Source organism: Podarcis muralis, chromosome 2 (assembly GCF_964188315.1).
Source record: "Podarcis muralis chromosome 2, rPodMur119.hap1.1, whole genome shotgun sequence".
In the NCBI taxonomy this organism is placed as follows: domain Eukaryota; kingdom Metazoa; phylum Chordata; class Lepidosauria; order Squamata; family Lacertidae; genus Podarcis; species Podarcis muralis.
Genome location: NC_135656.1, coordinates 98,430,739 through 98,451,173, shown reverse-complemented (window position 1 = coordinate 98,451,173; position 20,435 = coordinate 98,430,739). Strand labels below are relative to the sequence as shown.

At 43.0% G+C, this 20,435-nt stretch overlaps 1 protein-coding gene across 4 annotated transcripts in view; it reads left to right on the top strand.

Moving 5' to 3' along the window:
* The window catches only part of SLC25A26 (solute carrier family 25 member 26), a 128,591-nt gene that overhangs the window by 82,316 nt on the left and 25,840 nt on the right, over positions 1 to 20,435 (top strand). For 3 of the 4 annotated variants that reach the window (XM_077925060.1, XM_028719455.2, XM_028719457.2), the window contains 2 exons: positions 3,928 to 3,972; positions 16,893 to 16,962. In XM_077925060.1, the coding sequence (XP_077781186.1) occupies positions 3,928 to 3,972; positions 16,893 to 16,962 (115 nt within the window). The remainder of the gene's footprint in view (positions 1 to 3,927; positions 3,973 to 16,892; positions 16,963 to 20,435) is intronic. The other variant, XM_028719456.2, reaches the window with a different exon arrangement.

The window sequence follows — 20,435 nt, the reverse complement described above, 5'->3', positions numbered from 1 at the left end:
GGGCAAAACTGCTTGTTCTTCTACCCTAGCCTGGGCACCCCCTATATATAAAATATAATATTGCATTTGCTTTTTCAGGCCCACTTAATTCTTGTTTAGGGGGAAGGCATCCTTTTGCAAGTCTCTATCTCCTCATAAATATATTACGCCTTTTGCTGTAAAGTGAACAGGGCTTTGGCACCTGAAATTGGGGGCAGGAAGAAAGTTAATCTCAGCGCTTGAGTTTCATGGCCCTGATAAATAAGAACCATGTTTGACCTTTACTGCGGGTCTTTGAGATGCCACAAGGGAAATTCTTCCTTGTTTGCGATGACAAACTTCCTATGAGATTTCAGTTTGTCAGCTCAATGTACAGCAGTGACATTGATTTCTTCTCACTGCCACTTCCTGCCTGACTAGATAACAAATTTCCCGTGGCAGGTGTCTGTCAGGCTAAGTTTTGCCTGGCAGAGGAGTGGTGTAGACTCATTTATTAATCATTAGCTGCAACATGATGAACCAGACAATAATCTTTAACTCTTGTGGTGTTGAAAAACATGGAGGGGGATGTAGAGTGATAGAGACCTTACCGCCTACATGGTAGGAATTTATTGGGGGAAATTATAAGTATAGACCACGGGTAAGCAAACTTTTTCAGCAGGGGGCCGGTCCACTGTCCCTCAGACCTTGTGGGGGGCCGGATTATATTTTGAAAAAAATATATGAATGAATTCATATGCCCCACAAATAACTCAGAGATACATTTTAAATAAAAGCACACATTCTACTCATGTAAAAACATGCTGATTCCTGGAAAATCTGTGGGCCAGATTTAGAAGGTGATTGGGCCGAATCCGGCCCCCGGGCCTTAGTTTGCCTACCCATGGTATAGACCAAATACAAGTTGCTAGTGCTTTTTCAGAACTGGCTTGCATCTCCGTATACTCTATAAAAGTGTGCTTTCTCCTATTTTAGTGGGCAGGTTTCTCTAGAGAACTGCAGATTATGAAAATCAGAGAAAGGAAAAGTACCCCTTCCAACTTCATCTCTGTGATCCAGAAAAGGGTTATAGTCCAGACCTTCATAAGATGGTGTGATGGTTCAAACATGGGTAGTGTTGAAATATGCAGTCTGGAAAAGCTTCATGACTGACTCAGTTCTTAACAAGAAGCATAGGGAGGTTAAATCTGCACTCTGTAAGCTTGTACCCAGCAGGAGATATTCCCTCAGGCTGCTGCAGATGAGAAGATGGGAAGCCACTTAACTCCTCCTCTCCCTCTATTGCTCCTATTCCAGGTGGATATTTTTGAACCACCATGCAGCTTTCAGAATTGGTGCCTGAGTCTGCTTCTTTTCATCCTCCCTCCTCATCCCACTTTCCTTGGCCTTTTAGATTATAATAGATCTGCTGGCCGGAGGAGCTGCCATGTTTTGTTTACTGATGTCATGGCAGTTCTAACTTTTCAGCTTGAAAAATGGGGTGAAAAATAAGTAATTGCAAAATCCCACTGCAATTGCTCTCTTATAGTTTCTAAAGTAGCTCCAGAAGAAGGGGCAGCTAACACAGTTGGGTAACTACAGGGACTGGAGTAGTTTTCTTAGGTGAACTGGTGTGAAGTGTGCTGCAGCACAAATTGCAAGAATCCCCTGAGGTGCTACTGTGGAGAAGACAGGGATGTGTACAAGGGGAAAGGAGTGAAGGCTACCGTCTTACCTCAAAGACTGAGGCCAAGTTATTGAGTGTTGAGCCCAACTTTGCCTGGGAACTGGCATTTGTATGGGAGGGAAAGGAATCAAAGCAGTGTTGCCTCACCAGTAGGCATGGAGTGCATCTCTCCGGCCACTAAAGGGTGTTCTTACTCTGGTAGCTGGATCAATCACTACACCCCTTTCTCCCAAGAATTTCACTGAGTGACCTTACTCAGGACACTGCCTGGCTATATTGCAAAGATTTTGGTAGGAAACAACAAGCTTTCAGAACTAGAAATGTTATGTTCATTCTCTGAACTGCAGTTGAGAAACCTCAATACCACATGTACCACAATGTCACTAGAGGCATGAGATTCATTTGTTGCAGAAAGGCCTGTTTCCTCACCTACGGTAGTTAAGACAGAGAGTCATAGCCATGAAAAATAAGAGCTAGTATCACAACAAACTCCCATTTTATTATGCTGGCTTTCCATTTTTGGAAGTTGAAATTGAGACACATGCAGATGGTGATGTGGACAGATAGCCAGATGCAAGTGGTTTTTTTGAGTGAATATATTAGATTAATGTTAAGCGGTTACATCTGTTTCTTTGCTGTTTTGTTAAAAATGTATGTATTGGGTTAGTCATCTTCATAAAAAAGAAAAGAAAGAAAGCGTAAACAATGCATGCCAGGCCTCTTGAGTGCATTTTAGAATAACGCTAAATTAAATGTCACAATGAATGGCTGGCTCTCAGCTTCACTCTTCCTTGTTGTAAGTCTGTATAGATTTAATAGGACAGCTACAATCTATGATGTAAACTTGTATGAGCTGAAGCCTGTCATGTTGACAGTCATAGTATAATAATGTTTTACATTTAAAGTTTCTAGCACCTTTGTAGAAACCAGTTTTTGGAAAAACACATTATGGACATGATAAAATAACGCACATGATAAAATAACAATGGCTGCAGTCCAGCGCACAGTTAGGCAATGCTTAAACCTTGTTGAATTCAGAGGGACAGAGACGAAAGTACCTTTATGTTGATGGCGTCCCGTAGAAGCAGCAAACAAGGATTTGCCTGTAAGGATTAATAATAAGATAGGACAGAGAAAGTTTCACTAAAGTTTGTGGGATTATTTCATACTGTTTTGTGAAGGGACAATTTAATGGCAAGAAGCTAATGTCTTTATCCGTAGCTTCTTAATCTTCCAGCAGAAAATAAAGGTTGACTAAATGTGCAGTAAACCAGATATCTCATCACAGCCTCACTGGCCCAGAGTGATTTCACACAATCTCTGTTCCACACCACAAAGTGGTGGTCTTGGATTTTATGAATGGATTTCATGCGCATTTAGCTGCCCTTTGCTCATGCACAGAGGGAATTCTTTTTGGAGACTGGCTGTTGGGCCATGGGTTGCGGAGCTGCAAGGAGTGATGAGCAACCAAGCATTTGTTGTGTCTGCTCGCAGAACTGTCTATCTAAAAGAGGCTATAGAAAGTCATAATGTGGTGGTAGTCATTGGAACCTTCCCAAGGCTTCTACCACTGTCAGTCAAGCCCTTGAATATTTGGACGAGGAATGGAAAATTTTCACCTCAACCATTTATATTTTTGAAACCAGAAGTTGAAAAGAGGGGCAGACAAGTATTTGGGTGCCTAGCCGTGGCTGAGTGATGGAAACGTTAGATGGCTAACCTCCAGAGTTGCATTTTTAAGTGCTGACAACTTTGGTTCCCAAGTTATTAATAACTTTCGGGACTGACTCCATTTTCAGTGGTCAGTATTGAGGTGAGCCAGATATCATAAATATAGTTTCCCTTATAGAGTGTCTTTAAGTCTTTGGTTTAACCTAAGCCTTTGTGACTGCGGAGCTCTAAAGCTGAGCTGGCAGTTCTTTGGCGAGCTAGATTTCTGTGCATAGCTTCTAAACCATCCTCTGTATGGCTTTCCCAGATGTTGAGTCAAACTTTCAAACTCACCATACTAAGATGGTGCCAGTTATTACTCTTAGAGCCCACCCTCATTACAATACGTTAACCTCTCGGCAGGGAATGTGCTAAACAGAGTCAAAGGTTCTGTAGCAAAACCAGCCATCTAACAAGGCGTGTGCATAATTTAATCCTCCAGGATTTATAAATTTAATAAGCTACAGTTCAACAAGTGAACAGTAACTTCCCAATTTAGAAAGCCGCCTAACATGCCAGCATAATTTTTGCTTGTGTGACAGGTGTTTTTTCCCTTTTCTCTCCATTTCCAGATTCCTTTCTCCCTTGTACAATTTCCTCTGTGGGAGTCCTTAAAGGTAAGTCTCTCATACAAAGGTTTTGAAAGTGAAAAATATAAATGTGAATGTTGCCATTTTTAAAAATAGGTAAAATAAATGCAATGCAAAATTCAGTTGGGGACAAATCAATGCCCGAATGGTGATTAAGACCAAGAAAGCCTAACCCTGAAAAATGAGTACAGGAACAAGGGGAGGTGGTGAATGTGAGATCAATGTAACCTATGAATATGCTGCACATAAATTTTGGCTAGATATCTCAGGGAAAACCTGAAAGCCTGTTTGTGAGGTTGATCATATGCCACTTAATTTTATTTCCAAGTGTCACTGTTCTAACACACTGGGCTGTACCCATGACAGAATTACATGACACCATACTGCACTGACACCATACTGCACTACCGTTTCTCATCGTTTCTTGTGACGTTTGGGTGAAATAAAAGAAACTAGCGCCACCATCCTGTGCTGCCTACTCAGAAGTTCAGTTCTCGTTGAGTTCAGTGGGACATACTCCCAGTCAAGGCTGTGTAGCAGGGTGGCTAACCTTTGGCCTTCCCGATGAGATGTTGCTGGACAGAAAAGATAATGACAGTGGCAGCTCTGAGGGAAAACTTCCATTATCTCTGAACATTGGGGGAAGCTGACTAGCACTGATGGAACTTGTAGTTCATCAACACCAGGAAGGTGGCAGGTTACCTGCAGGCTGTATAGGATTGGAGCCAAATTCTTTGTGGCAGCTTCAGAATGCGCACCCTGTAAGTGCTTGAAACAACCTAGAATGTTTGAAGCTGAATTAAATTGCCAATATTTCTCTACTTGTATTCCTTCAGCCCTTATTCCTCCCCTCCTTCTTGGATGTAACTCCTGCCCACGGTCTTAAGTGTAAGCTAAATGATCAGTGCTGTTTATTCTGGGCTTAATGTGTTATATCATTTGGGTTTTAACCAAAGGGAAAGGAATTGGTTGCAAATCCTGACCGCCCAGCCTGTAGTAATACACGTCATCAATTATTATCTGTGGTCCCGGGGAGATTTTTTTTGTTTAGGGTGGTTTTATAAGCCAGTTCCTCTTTTAAATGAGGCATTGCGCTATCTTCTGAGGCATAGTTAACGTAAATTGTACTGGTGGTTTTGGAGCTGAAGCCACTGGCCCACTTGGAACTTGACTGAGACCACAAAATAATTTTACATAAACCACCAAACTGCTGTCAGATGCTAGTAAATTTCATCCACTACCAGGCTTTTGCTCAAGGGACATGAAAAGAAACGTGAAATATATTTTCCATTCGAAGTTACCCTGCTGGAAGAAGCCCAAAACTGTAGCTTCACATAACTCAAAGAGAATAGTGTTTCTAATCATGCTTGCATTATTCTTGATTGAATATTCAGTATGGATGGATTATAAGAAAATGCCACAAACAATTCTCATAGTAATTTAGTGCAGGAGTCCCAGTCCAGTGCCCACACATGCCATGCCATGGTGCCCATTAAGGCCTTCATTACTGCCCCAGGGCAAGGGCCCCAGCTTTATTTTTTATTTTTTAAAAAGAAGCCTATAGTCCTTCTAGAAATAAAGTTATAAGGCAAAATATGCATGAACTCCTTTAAGCCATTTCTGTGGAGTGAGCCAGCCTGGCTGCTTTTGCCTGTCAGTGTTTTTAGTTCATGAGTGAAGCTACAGATGCGATTGATAAGTGAATTGTTTGCACACCAGGGTTCTAAACTGCTGCTGTTTTCTTTTGCTCTTTAATACACTTTTCCTGCTAGGGCCTTATTTCCAAGGCAGAAATTCAGCATGTTAAGCCTTTTCTTGTATGGAAAAACAGTTGCGGAAAAAGTTTCACCATGACTGTACTCTCCTTATTGTGTTATGCCACCCCCCATGGCAGCCATTTTGTGACTGGCACCCTGAAAATTCAAAATGAACCCCCCCCCCCCCCGATCCAAAAAGGTTTGCAGTCCCTGATCTAATGGGACATGGTGGCAGAAACTTTAGGAAATACAGCATTATTCTAAGCTCTAATATTATTTGATAAAGAATGCCTTTGTAAGTGAAAGAGTAAATTTGAGATGTTTTGAAAAATAAAGAGAATGTCTCTTTTTGACATTTGATAACTGGAATTTTCATTCAAAAACACCTTTGCGAATTTTGTTTTGGCTTAAAAGGGATCGTAACTTCCTGAATTATGAATGCTTTGGGTATAACATTGACAGAAAGCCATAAAGAAACTCAAAACATTTAAATAATTTTATTTATTTTAAATATTAATGTGTCAAACAATAGCCATGTTCTCACTGCTTACAATACAGATTGATTAAAAATACATCAATCCACAATGCATGTAAAAACAACAACAACAACAACAACAACAACAGTCAGAATTAAATGGATTTTAAAGTCCTGAGAATATAAAAAAGGTATTTGCCTTGACCTGAAATTATATCAAGGGTAGTTTCCAGGCATGCTTCTCTGGAGAGAACATTCAGTAGCCCCATTGAAAAGGTCCTTTCCCCCAGCAACCATCCACCACACCTCATCTGGGTGCATGTGGAGGCAAGCAATCATTCAAGAATCCTAGCTCCAAACATGAATAGCTTTGAGCAGGCTTCCTCAACCTCGGCCCTCCATATGTTTTCGGCCTACAACTCCCATGATCCCTAGCTAGCAGGACCAGTGGTCAGGGATGATGGTAATTTGCAGTCTCAAAACGTCTGGAGGGCCAAGGTTGAGGAAGCCTGGCTTTGAGTGTCACAATCAGCACTTTGAATTGGACCAGGAAACAGAATGGGAGCCAGTGAAACTGGCAAAGCACTGTTAAAGGATAAAAGAGCTCCTGAAATTGTGGACTTCTGAAGGACTGCAACTCATCCTCCTGGCTGAACTCACCTGGACAGATGAATCATAACAGTACTTCTGTCTTCTCTATATTGAGTTTCAGTTTATCCACCCTCATTTAGTCCACTACCATGCCTAAGCATTGCTTCAGCATCCCAGCTACCTCATCTGTGTTCAGTAAAAAAATAAGAAATAAGCACCATTCAGGAATTCTGCATTAAGTTTGAGTGTAAATGTACAGGAGAGTGTGGACAAGCTCAGTAGCTTCATCTCAGTTGCTCTTCCAGTTACCCTCCAGTCTGAAGCGGGAGTTATTCATGGAGGCTCCCCACACATTTTGAAATACCACTGAAGATGCTTTGGTAAATAGGGTGTAGAGGAAAGTTGTCTCAGAGCAGGAGATTGCACTGCCAGGCATGTGGGACCCTTTTCACATGTTTTGTCCCTGCGTTCTTCTAACTTGTGAATAGTCAGGCCTACAAATTATGCAGCCCACACAAAAGCTGATGGATTGATGGTTTTCTATTTATATTTTGCAAAGAGGTGCATCTTCGACCTGTTTCCCTCCTCACATCATGAAAAACATAGAAGTTTAAAAGGCTAGGCCAGGCATCCCTGTACCCAGCCCTCCAGATGTTTTGGGACTACAATTCCCATCATCCCTGACCACTGGTCTTGTAAGCTAGGGATGTTGGGAGTTGTAGTCCCAAAACATCTGGAAGGCCGAGATTGGGGATGCCTGGGCTAGGCCAATGCCTTGAGTGGCAGTATCCCAATCTCATCTTTGGAGGTCCTTCTCTTTTGGCTAGGCAAAGAAAGGAGACCAGGCTCCTAGTATTTATCTCAGAAATCCAAGGATTTTGTACTTGGATGCTTTGGTACTTGGATGTTTTGGCTCCCGAACGCTGCAAACCCGTAAGTGAGTGTTCCGGTTTGCGAACGTTCTTTGGAATCAGAACGTCCAATGGGGCTTCTGCGGCTTCTGATTGGCTGCAGTAGGAAGCCAATCAGAAGCCGCGCTTTGGTTTCTGAATGTTTTGGAAGTCGAATGGACTTCCGGAACAGATTCTGTTCGACTTCCAAGGTATGACTGTAACAGTGTGGTTGATTTTTCACATCCTCAATTCCTTGTGGGCTTCACAAGGCCTCCAGTGGCTTAAGCACCCACAGTCTGTGGTAGCTCACCAGGCCAGGCCTTAGCTTCAAAACCCCGAGATTTCCAGTTTAGAGAGATGTGCACCTACTTGGGAACTTCTGAATCTATTACTAACAAACATATCAGGTCTTATGAAACCAATTGGCTTGTTTATGAGGTGCTTTTTGGCAAAGGTGTCTTCGTCATCCGGGCATCTGGGAATCGTCTCAACCTTTAGGATAACTTCACTTGCCTTATTTGGAGTCTGCTGTGATACCATAGTGTTGTGGCAGCTTTCTCTTAAGTTGTGTACTGTAGAACTAGCCCGACACAGTAATTGCTAAACAGGGTATAATTTTGTTCTGGACAAAGGAGATGACAGCATTAAGGGGAGGAGGGAAAGAGCCACCGTGTGCTTTCCAAGAAAAGCCCCAACCACATTTAAAAACAGGAGTGCGATGTAGTGATTCTCAGAATACAAGGCTGCTTTAGGATACATTCAAGATGCTCTGGAGGTGAAATGTATTATAAACATAGGGCATGAAGTACACTGATGGAATTCAGCTCACAAAGTAAATAGGCAATTGGGGTTTCGGAGAGAGTGTAATCTAAACAGTTTATTGCCAGTAAAATTCAGATAACTTGAGTAATAATTCCTGAACTGGTGTCTGGAGGCAGTTTTGGGGTGGAGGAGGACAAACAAGCTGAAGCTTCATTCAAATGAGACAGAGGTGCTATGTGTCAATTGCTCCAGTATTTAGCTGGGTCTGGATGGGGTTGCACTCCCTCCGGAAGACCAAATTCATAGAAATTCAAGAGATTACAGTAGCTAGGTGTGCATTTTATCACCATAAGCTGATATACTTGGTGCAGCCCTCTCTAGATATGTTAGCTCATGCCTCCATTACTCATATTCTGGTTACATCCAGGCTAGGCTACTGCAATGTATTCTATGTGGGGCAGTCTTTCTTTCATGAAACACCCTTTTCTTTACTTGCAAAACCAGCACTTCCCATTATTATTCCCCACCCCATCATTTTGCTTATCCACGGAGACCAATGCCACTGTAACTTCATTTTAGTACAGGTTTCTCTGTCGTTCGTAGCAACTTTAAAATCTGAGCTGAAGCCAAGTAAGAAACTCCATATTTCTGGGCACCCCCTTTGTAAAACCCTTTCCCATTTAACCATATACCTATGTTTTAATTCATTAAATTTATGGGTCAAGCAATTGGTCCGATTTAGAGAAAACATTTCTATTTCATTTCTATGCTTTTAATTTAGAGTAAAGGTTGGGTTTTTACAATATTGTTCTCCGTGCTCTGTTTAGATCTTATGCTTAAATTGGGTGCTAGATTGAAATGATTCTATTGCGCTTTTACTGCTTTTTTATTGTACTTTATTGTCTATTTTTCAATGCTGATAAATGTCTTAACTGATATTTATTATCATCTTTGAAAGGATGGCTTGGGATAACCTTTTTATATTGCAAGACAGTTTATAAATCTGTAAAATGAATAGTAAAATAATCTTTTGCGAGATTTTGATCTAATGGCTGCATGGACCTATGAAGAGGCATAAGATTTCACATATTATTTTAGCTTGCAGGTGTTAACACTGAAGCCCTGGCTGTTACTATAGTCCATTTGGGCAAGAAGATCTGTAGAGTGGGCTTCTGAGCTGCAAAATTACTGCTGTCAGGGAAGATGAATTTTCAAGTGTTTCAGACACTTGACATTTTATAAAAAAAAGATATTTCTAGATATCATGGTCAACAATCGGGCAAGAGTGGATTTTAATATGAACCATTTATATGAACCATTTTAGATACAGGACGGATAGGTGCTGTAACTTAACAGAATGTAAAAGTGGACCACAAACATTTTCAGGTAGGCAGTTCCATCTCTGCACCATTACAGTCATATCTTGGATCCTGAACGCCTTCGTACTTAGACAATTTGGCTCCCAAATGCCGCCAACCTGGCTTCCTGCAGCCAATTGGAAGCCGCCCTTTGGTTTCCAAATGTTTTGGAAGTTGAACGGACTTCCAGAACGGATTCTGTTTGACTTGCAGCATTGAATTCAGTGGCATGTACTTTGGAATAAACATGCATTTGATTAGGATGCACAGCAGTTCTTGATATGCAGCCCAAATAGGTTCAGCTGCAGCTTGGAGCCTCTTTTTTTGCTTTTTTCTTCCCCCTCAGTGGTCTGAGCATATGCAGTCTGGTGCTTAGAAATGGATTCGGCGTGTTTTGCTGTCCTAACCTAATTAGGTATTCTAAAGTTTAGAGAGTGTAATGTTGAGAATCTAAGCAAAACCATTCTCAGATGCTCCTGTGTCACAAGCAAATTCCTCTAAAATGGTATCGCACCCATTAGTATTTTTATTCTGTTGTTAGTTTTAATTTATTAATTGGTTTTTCAAATCTTAGCATGTCCAACACACCAACACACACACACACACACACACACACACACACACACCTTTTTAAAGCGAAATACGTTATTGGCTATATATGTAGCTATTCATTTTAAAAAGCCTTAAAATAGTTTTTACTGGGTGGGCAAGCGAAGTTTGTCCCACATTCTTTCCTTCTCCCCCCCCCTCCATTTCCCTTTTCACAGCTCCCCCCCCCCCCCAAGGTAGCTTTTCATTTCTCTTCTTACTGTTCCTAGTGGCATTTAAGCCCAGGGTAGATGAAACCCAGACAGGGCCTTAAACCCATTTCCTTGCAAGCTGTGCAGTAAGCGTTCTACCATTCCCTTCTCCTTCTTGGTGTAACGACTCTGCTTCTTTGGGGGATTAAGCACTAATCGTTCGGTTACACTAACGTGTCTGCCATTTGCTGAGGTGCTCCTTCACGGAAACCAGATTTCTAGTGCAGCCTTTCAAGGCAGGTGACGTCACTTCCAGCCAATGGGGAGTGTGCATTCCATTTGCCGAATGGTTGCCCCACCCCCACCCCAGGAAAAAAAGAACAATATAGCCACAGCTGCTCAGCAAACAAACCTTACTTTATCAGTGTCACAATAACTGTTATTCACAGTGGCTTTAGAATACTGTCAAAGACATTCTTGCGCACCATCTGTAAGCTGATGTGCGCTTGGAACAGCGAAAGGAAAGGAATTGCTTTGCTGGCTGAGTTAAAACACCCTTTGAAAATGCTCAAGAGTTTGGAAACAGACAGCACATTGAAAACAGGCTCCCAGAGGGTGGATGCACATGAAGTTTATTCGCTGGTTTGAGCCCTGTTTTCAGAATGGGAAGTGATCCGATTTCTAGAAAGTTTGTGCATGCCTCATTCCAAATATGTCCTGAATTCATTCTAGGCTCCAAAGCCTGTTGCTCTCCCTAGAGTGCTTCTTTCCTTAGAACACTAGTTTGGATAGGCAGGCAGATTAGTTCTTTCCTCCTCCTGAGCAGGAATTCTCCATGAAGAGTATTGTTTTTCTCTTTGCAAAAGTATCCAAAAGAAAACAGTTTCCACACTGCGAAAAGGGGCAGGGAGGTGAATGCAATAGCTTCTCAGTATCCAGGATGGTAGGCAGACACTTGGAGGAGATCTCGTGGGGGGATCCAGCCCAGCCTTTTGCATTCGTAGGGCTAACCTACTTCAACAATCCCTGGTAGATCACCCAGTGCTAGCTGAAATTGAAAGCCCGGCGCAACCCTTTGATATGTTCATAAATAGGGAAGAGAGGGCCTCTGAGCATGTGCAGAATTTGAGATTGGGGAGGGGCTACTCAGTGCCAGTGCTCACTGGAAGGACAGATCGTGAAGCTGAGGCTCCAATACTTTGGCCACCTCATGAGAAGAGAAGACTCCCTGGAAAAGACCCTGATGTTGGGAAAGATGGAGGGCACAAGGAGAAGGGGACGACAGAGGACGAGATGGTTGGATAGTGTTCTCGAAGCTACCAGCATGAGTTTGACCAAACTGCGGGAGGCAATGGAAGACAGGAGTGCCTGGCGTGCTCTGGTCCATGGGGTCACGAAGAGTCGGATACGACTAAACGACTAAACAACAACAACTCAGTGCCAGTAGACACAGCTCACTGCCACCTCTCTATTGGGAATTCTGCCGTCTAGCATGTGGGTGGCAAAGTGTATGTAAACAAGGCTATGGTGAGAGGAGAGTTAGTATTTGGAGGGCAGGTCACCCAAAAGAACCTAGGTTGCTGTAGTTGCTCTCTAAGATAGCTAACATAGTGATCTAGGCCTCCATTGTGTTCAAGTAAACTCATTTCATTTGTTGTTGGCATCCATCTGTCTTGATAGACAATGGAGGAGTTCCCCTTGGGGTGAAGTCAAACTCCCTCCCCCCCCCCCAGATGTTTCAGATGTTTTCTAAAAGTTGTGTAATTCTTTATCTCCCTGACGCATTGCACAGGGAGGGTGCCACTGCTGAGAAGGCCCTCTGCCTGGTTCCCTGTAACTTCATTTCTCACAGTGAGGGAATTGCCAGAAGACCCTCGGAAGTGTCCGGGCTGAACGATGGAGATGAACTTATATGAAGGTCTCACTTTGGTATTTCTTTTAAAACAACAACAACAAGCAAACACAACTTAGCATACAAGTGACCTAGGAAGCCAGGGAGGGCCTGGGTTGTATGAGTTTCCATGTGTTTCAGCCAGAAGATTTATTTCCAATTTGTTATTCATAAGGGAAGAGCGCAAGATTGGGATGGGTCCTTTGAAGTGGAAAACAAAGTCTTCTATTCAGTCTTGGGTCTAATAGAATGCACATGACACAGGCTTGGCATCGCAGCCTGTTTTAAAAGTGCAGCGCTTGTCATCTTTGCTTTCCAGTACTGGGAATGCTGGTGGGAATGGGTATTGCCCTGAAAGAAAAACACGGCTAATTATTTCCTGCTGTCTTTAATAGCGCATGCCTGGAGCAATCAGACAGGGAATCATTAGAGAGAAACAAGATGACCAAAGGCTTGTGTACTCACACTGGTACCTTGTCAGTGCAGTTACAATTTCAGAGTTAATTGGACCCAAAGAAAGGAAACTTCCGTAATGAGATGCACTGCCAATTCCCTTATCCTCTAAATGCTTTTGTGTTCCCTGGGTTTATTCAGGATGCCAGAGTAATTGTACTGTTGCGCAACTGCGTAGGTCCTCATATAGAAGGTCATTATTGCTCTGCAGTTGATCAGATGATACGTTTTACTTGCATGTGTATCTTGTTGGACTCCGCATCTTTCCTATTATGGATGTGGTGCTGAGGCTGAGAGATTGGAACCGCCTAAGAATGGCACCCACTGAGTGATTGGGGTCTTGAACCCAAATCTCTCAATGCCATGACACATATTTTTATATCACCAGTTTAATATAGTAGACATTAGCTGTTTTTACTGTTGGCATTCTGCTAGTTATATTAACTAGAATGTATTTAAGACAAAGCAACAGCTCTTATTAGCAGGGGTGTGCTTGTCCTATTGTTTGGTAGAGTGAAGTAGCCGCAGAGTTTAGGATACTATGAAAGGGCAGAGAATTGGAATCTGGTTGACCTCTGTATGAAATAAGGATGCTGAGCTAGACAAATCTGGTCTGGTCTGATCCAACAGACTCTTACTGTGTTCTAATTGTCTTTTATTATATAGTTTATTATTATATTTTAATCATTGGGAAGGGTGCTGCCTGGATTTTCAGTCACCGAATGTCTTGGGCAGGCATCCCCAAACTCGGCCCTCCAGATGTTTTGGGACTACAACTCCCATCATCCCTAGCTAACAGGACCAGTGGTCAGGGATAATGGGAATTGTAGTCCCAAAACATCTGGAGGGCCGAGTTTGGGGATGCCTGGTCTTGGGCCACATTTGGGCCAAGATACGTATGTGGCCAGAGCTTCTTAGGAATGCCATCCTATCACAAACCACTAGCAGTAGGAAGGGGAGAATTGCAGTAGCTGAGAGTTCTCTTATCCAGCAGGAATACCTTCATTAATGGCTTTAGTTTTCAGAACTGCAGCATGCTTATTCCCACTAGCAGAGTTAGAAAATGAGACTTCCATATATTATCGTGTGTTTGTGATGATAAAGATGGGAACACATCTCACGGGGACCTCCGCTTTCTACTTGCAGAATAGGATTATATGTAAAAGCAGTGCTTTAACGTGCAATATTTTTTTTTAACTTCCAGAAGCTGAAAATAGTGCAAACTGGAAAAAAATAGATATTTTTCTCCTGCATTTCTCCCCAAGCAAAGCATCTAAGCATCTGTGTTCTACCTCCACTATTGGAGACAGTACAGTGGTACCTTGATTCTTAAACGCTTTGGTACTCAAACAACTTGGAACCCAAACACTGCAAACCCGGAAGTAAGTATTCCGGTTTGCGAACTTTTTTTGGAAGGCAAGCATGCTCTGTTTTGAGTGTTATGCTTCCAATTTGAGTGCCACGCTTCCATTTTGAGTGCTACGCTTCCATTTTTAGTGCTATGCTTCCGTTTTGAGTGCCACACTTCCATTTTGAGTGCTACGCTTCCATTTTTAGTGCTATGCTTCCGTTTTGAGTGCCACACTTCCGTTTTGAGTGTTACGCTGAGGTCTGTCTGTTTTTGCTATTCATTTTCCATTTTTGTTTTTGCAGCTCTTTTTGTTTTGTTTTTGTGACTGTGTGGAACCCAGTTCAGCTACTGATTGATTGATTGTGTGACCGCAGTACATGGTTTGTTGCTTTCATTTTATGGATCAGTAGTCTCGTTTTATAGTAAAATTCATGTTAAATTGCTGTTTTCGGGGTTGTTTTTAAAAGTCTGGAACGGATTAATCCGTTTTGCATTATTTTCTATGGAAAAGCATGCCTTGGTTTTGGAACGCTTTGGTTTTGGAACGGACTTCTGGAATGGATTAAGTCTGCGAACCAAGGTACCACTGTACGCCTCTGAATGCCAGTTAGCGGGAGGCGCAAGTGGGGGCAATGCTGTTGTGCTCAGGTCCTGCTTGTGGCTTACCCTTGAGTGTTGGAATAGTTGGGTGAATGACTTGATCCAGCAGGCTGTGCTTATATCCTCATCTTACGGGAAAACACAGCAACATGGTAAAAACAAGCAAAATAATAATATGCACCATATTGAAAAAATCATCCAGATCTAACCAATAAAATATGGAGCATTGAACATAAGCAGGAACCTTTTCTTTTTTTAGAGAGAGAGAGAATCTCAAAAATGGTTGGCAATTGAAATATTTTACTTTGGGTTTTCGTAGACTTAGCCGGATGGGATGCAGTTATAATTCTATAATCTTCTCCTTCCCGTTACTCGATGCATTCATTTCCTCTCTTTCGCACATTTCACTTTGGGCCTCCCTATGAAAAGGAGGGATAGGATGGAACTTATTAGGTCATCCACGTCCAGTCTCTTCCAGTGTAGGATTATTCCCTGTGGTATGTTCTCAAGTGCTGTCTGCTATGGTCTATTTTTAAATGATCCAGAAAACAGGGTTTTCCCTGCTTCCCTGGGGAAGACCACACCACAATTAAGTTGGCCTTGCTGCAAGTGGATTTTATTATTTCCTCTTGGACAACTTGAATTCTCCTTTGGCCTTCGTCCCCTGGACTGCTCCGAGTTTGGCTGTAGGGTAGAGCAGTCCATTATTAATGGCTCTTGTTTTTCTCCATTTAGACTTGTTGCAAGTAGTTGCCATACACCTTAGTCATGGGTAGCCTAGTGCTTACAGTTTAGCACAGGGAACTTGGAGCCCAACTCCAGATAGAGGCATGCTTCCATCCATGAGTGTTTGTGGGGGTTTTTCCAGCTACGGAGCAAGCTCTACTTCAGCATGCCTTTGCTTTTCCAACTAACACAGTACAGTGGTACCTCGGGTTACATGCGCTTCAGGTTACAGACGCTTCAGGTTACAGACACTGCTAACCCAGAAATAGTGCTTCAGGTTAAGAACTTTGCTTCAGGATGAGAACAGAAATCTTGCTCCCGCGGCGCGGCAGCAGCAGGAGGCCCCATTAGCTAAAGTGGTGCTTCAGGTTAAGAACAGTTTCAGGTGAAGTACAGACCTCCGGAACGAATTAAGTACTTAACCTGAGGTACCACTGTACTTGATTAAAGATTCTGCACCCTTTCCCTTTAAAACAATTTAAAAAATCAACCATTGTTCTTCATGATTGCCACAAGGGCCAGACAATCATTTCTATGCGCAGCCGTCCAGGGGCGTGGGGAGCAGGGGGAAGTTGTTTCACAGTTGTTACAAGGGGCAGCCCATTGATACTCTGCACAGCCGGCAATCAGATTAGAAGTTTCTGTCTAAAATGGGGGGTGGGAGTAGGGGTAGAGTATAGATCCACTGCTCAAAGCAATGTGCATCTCTGCTCCACTAAACTGGGTTCAAAACGTAGCTGCAAGCTCAAAGGGTTGCCTCAGTCATACTTCTACATCTGTAAAATGGGAGTGTTGGCCACTCTTGTTAGTGGTACCTGTGTTGTTCACCTTGGTTTCAAGACCGGGCAATTTAGCAGTGGGTGACAAAATGCTGTTGCTGCTGCTACCCCTTCTCAGCAGCTTTAGGACACTGTGTCTGGGTATGAAGTAACACAACGGGAAGCCATTTGGAAATGTTTTTTGTTTGGCATGTACATATGGATTGGAACTCACTCCTGATATTTTTCCAGGGTTCTTTTTGCATTGCTTTATCTTCCCAAGAGGAAGAAAGATTCAGGCTGTATCTGTAAAATTGCATTGCTCCAGGCTGAAATGAATATGTACTTAACTCTCTGCAAACATGCCTTCGCTCTGGCTGTTCCATTTATCTTTCCCAGACCATCTACTTTTTTTGAGCACATAAGGTCCTTCAGTATGTGTATGTGACTTATTACATAATTGAAAATGCCACAAACAGCTCTTTAAAACTCCTGTTTCCACCCCCCCCCCCCAAGTTAACGAGGAAGAGGAAGACCGGGCAGATATACTAATTTTTAATAACTTTCCCCTCTCCTATCTCTTTAAACACAGGATCTCTGGTCATGGAAGCAAGGACACGTGGTCGATTCTTGGCAGTCTGCAGTCTGTGGAGCTTTTGCAGGTGCAAAGGATTATATGTTATCCTGGGAAATGCTAAAGAAGAAAGGGAGGGAGGAGGGAAAATGTGCAAATCTATTAAGGCGAGCAGCACAGCAGCATTCTTTTATAATTCCAGTTTGTTTAGAGCAAAGAAAATGGATCTTGCTGTGCGTGGAAGAGGGGGAAAGAAAGGGAAGCACAAAAAAGGTGAGGTTAGGGAACCCAGGAAAGGGTGTCTGTTTGAAAGACAGCCAATTTGTTTTTAACAAATTTCTGTTATTGAACAAACAGTCCCTGTCAGTCAAGCTCTGGGATTATCCAGAGGTTGAGTTGTAAAACCCTCGGCGAGAAGAGACTGCGTTTGGGTGCGGGTTTGTGCAGCTGTCTGCCCTGAGCTCCTCTTGAGGGTTTTCAATAAGGGCCCATGATTCACTGTTCATATGACAGCTCTGACAGCACTCTAGATGAAGTAGAGTCAGGAGAACAGAATGTCTAAATGCAGCAGCCTGCAGGCGGAAACTTTCCACGGAGGAGAACCGGAGGCTGAAACATCTGGGCAGTCTCCGGACACTATCCCTGGAATGAAGAGTGGCAGGACGTGCTCTTGGACGATTTATTGCAAAACAAGCTGGAAGTTAATTGAATTCTTAAAGAGCCACCTTGCCTTGTTCTAACAGCCTGCTTTAAAATAACTTCCTTTAAGATGTCACAAGTGGCTCATCCCACACGTCTGACAGGGAGCGGGGAGGGGGAACGTAATGGTCTGAGAGAAATCTCAGGTTAGTGGCTGCTAAGGGTGGAGTGGCAAAAATCTTCTTTCCAGAGTGTGTACAGTGCGAGGGTCCAAAGTGGTCATGGTGAATGGCAAATTGTGAATAGGAGTTACATTGGCACTTTTAGATTGGCCCAAAGTAAAGTAGACACCATTAAATACATATACATATATATAGATTGGCCTGTTTATGATAAATTAAAAAATAAAAGGTTGCCTTTTTCCAGGGTATGCAGTGAAACCATGGAAGTAGCCATTTAAATGAGTTGGTAACCTACCCATACAGTTTAGGACAATATGTGGCAGCCTATTTTAGAAAATCCCTCGTCTGTCTATCCGTTCCCCATGGTATTACAGTAAAAGGTAAAGGTACCCTTGACTGTTAGGTCCAGTCGCAGATGACTCTGGAGTTGCGTGCTCGTCTCGCTCTATAGGCCGAGGGAGCCAGTGTTTGTCCGCAGACAGCTTCCAGGTCATGTGGCCAGCATGACTAAGCCGCTTCTGGCAAACCAGAGCAGCGCATGGAAACGCCATTTACTCTCCCGCCGGAGCGGTACCTATTTATCTACTTGCACTTTGATGTGCTTTCAAACTGCGAGGTTGGCAGGAGCAGGGACCGAGCAATGGGAGCTCACCCGTCACGGGGATTCGAACCGCCAACCTTCTGATTGGCAAGCCCTAAGCTCTGTGGTTTAGACCACAGCGCCACTCGCGTCCCCTTGGTATTACAGTATTTCATTCCAAATCCTTATTGTTGCTGCTTCTGTATACTCAGACCACATTCCTGTGGTGCTCTCCTTTAATGTGGACATATGTTTTATTGAAATTAGAAGGCCTTCTTTCCTTATTAACATGTTTAGAATCACAGTGTCTGTGCTTTGTTTCCTGCACTCAAGTCGTCCCTTTATTCCACTTCTTGAACCCTGCTGCTTATCTAGCTGTCATGGTGTCTTGCATCCAGGAATGCTAGGCCCCCCTTTCTGCTTCAAACCATTGCCACCATCGTCTGCTTCATTTCCAATTTCTTCAGTGCGTTCAGGTTACCTACTACATGTGACACCTCTATTTGGGCAGTTCTACTTGTTGTTGGTAGCTACATGCCCTCTGTAGCTATTACCACTTCGATTCCCTTCTTCCCACTTTATAATTATTGGGATTGCCCCTGAAAACAGCCACCTTTGTACTTGTTTAAAGGTAAAGGTAAAGGACCCCTGACAGTTAAGTCCAGTCATGAACGACTCTTGGGTTATGGCGCTCATCTTGCTTTACTGGCGCTCATCTTGCTTTACTGGCAGTTTTTCTGGGTCATGTGGCCAGCATGACTAAGCTGCTTTTGGCGAAACCAGAGCAGTGCATGGAAATGCTGTTTACCTTCCCGCCGGAGTGCTACCTATTTATCTACTTGCACTTTGGCGGGCTTTCAAACTGCTAGGTTGGCAGGAGCAGGGAGCTCACCCTGTCGCGGGGATTTGAATCGCCGACCTTCCAATCGGCAAGCCCTAGGCTCAGTGGTTTAGACCACAGTGCCACCCGCATCCCTTTGTACTTGTTTATAGTCATATTAATATCAGTTCACTTGGTTCTGCTGGTTTGTTGTTGTTGTTTTGTCTTAGTATTGTGTCGTTTCCACTGGAGCAACTCCACTAGTGTTTGGAGGCATTTGAAAGTAGCTGATCTGAGAAACAGTTTTCAATTTTTGTGTGTCTGTGTGGATGACATTTTTTGAGATTTCCTCCACAACCTCAAAAACTAAAGTAAATATGTCTTGGGTCTGAGTTGCTTGGATGACCAGATGATGTATTCAGACACTATATACTGAATTGCGCTTGGAATCATTAGCAGTAGTATTCATGTGCTTTCTTGTGTGGCATATAATTGCCTTGAAAGAACCATCCTCTGTAAATAGACACTGGTGTAGGGTCATAGCTCAGCATGACATGTGGAGTGATGGCCTAGGGGTATTCTGGGCCCCTTCTGTGAATTTTCAGCTTTCATTGAAAGAAAAAGGTATTTAGTTCTGTTTCTTGGAAAGATATAAGGAAAATTCTACAGGTAATGTTTTACCTGTTTGCTTTCCACATCCTGACAAGCACTAGGCATTTCACATTTGTTAAATAACATCAAATGTCACCAACATTTCAGGCAATAAAATTATGTTAAATGTAACCTCAAGCCTCAGCTTTCATTCTGATTTTGTTTCAAGGCTCCGCCATTATTTTCCGGCCTCAGAAGTGGGGAAAGGAACATTTTTAGCTGTCATTTTGCATTACGCCTGCCATTTTGAAACCAGACCACATGCTGAATATTCTGTAGCTGTTTCCCAAGCCTATAGGATCAGCAAACAGTTTCAGTATGAATTTTGTTTATAGTTTCCTTGCAGACCTGTGGATGACTGGATACCATTCTGACCGTTTTCCATTGACGCCACACTCCCCCAATATGCTTTTAGGCTTTCTCACTATAAATACCTGGCTAAGGACCTTTGAAATCTTGTAAGGGCTTCCCGGTATGTCTTGTGGAAAGTGCTGTGTTATGTGCATGAAGTTGTGTAGATGTTACTTTCTTAAAGGTTAGCTGGGGGACAGGTATCACCTGTGCTCTCTGCCAGAATGCTGTGGCCCCAGCAGCTGTCCATGGATTCCAGGTGCTGGATCTGGCCATAGCCTGCCTGGTTGGCACGTAAATCAGGGCCTGTTTGGTGTGGGGTTGGCTTCTTTTAATGC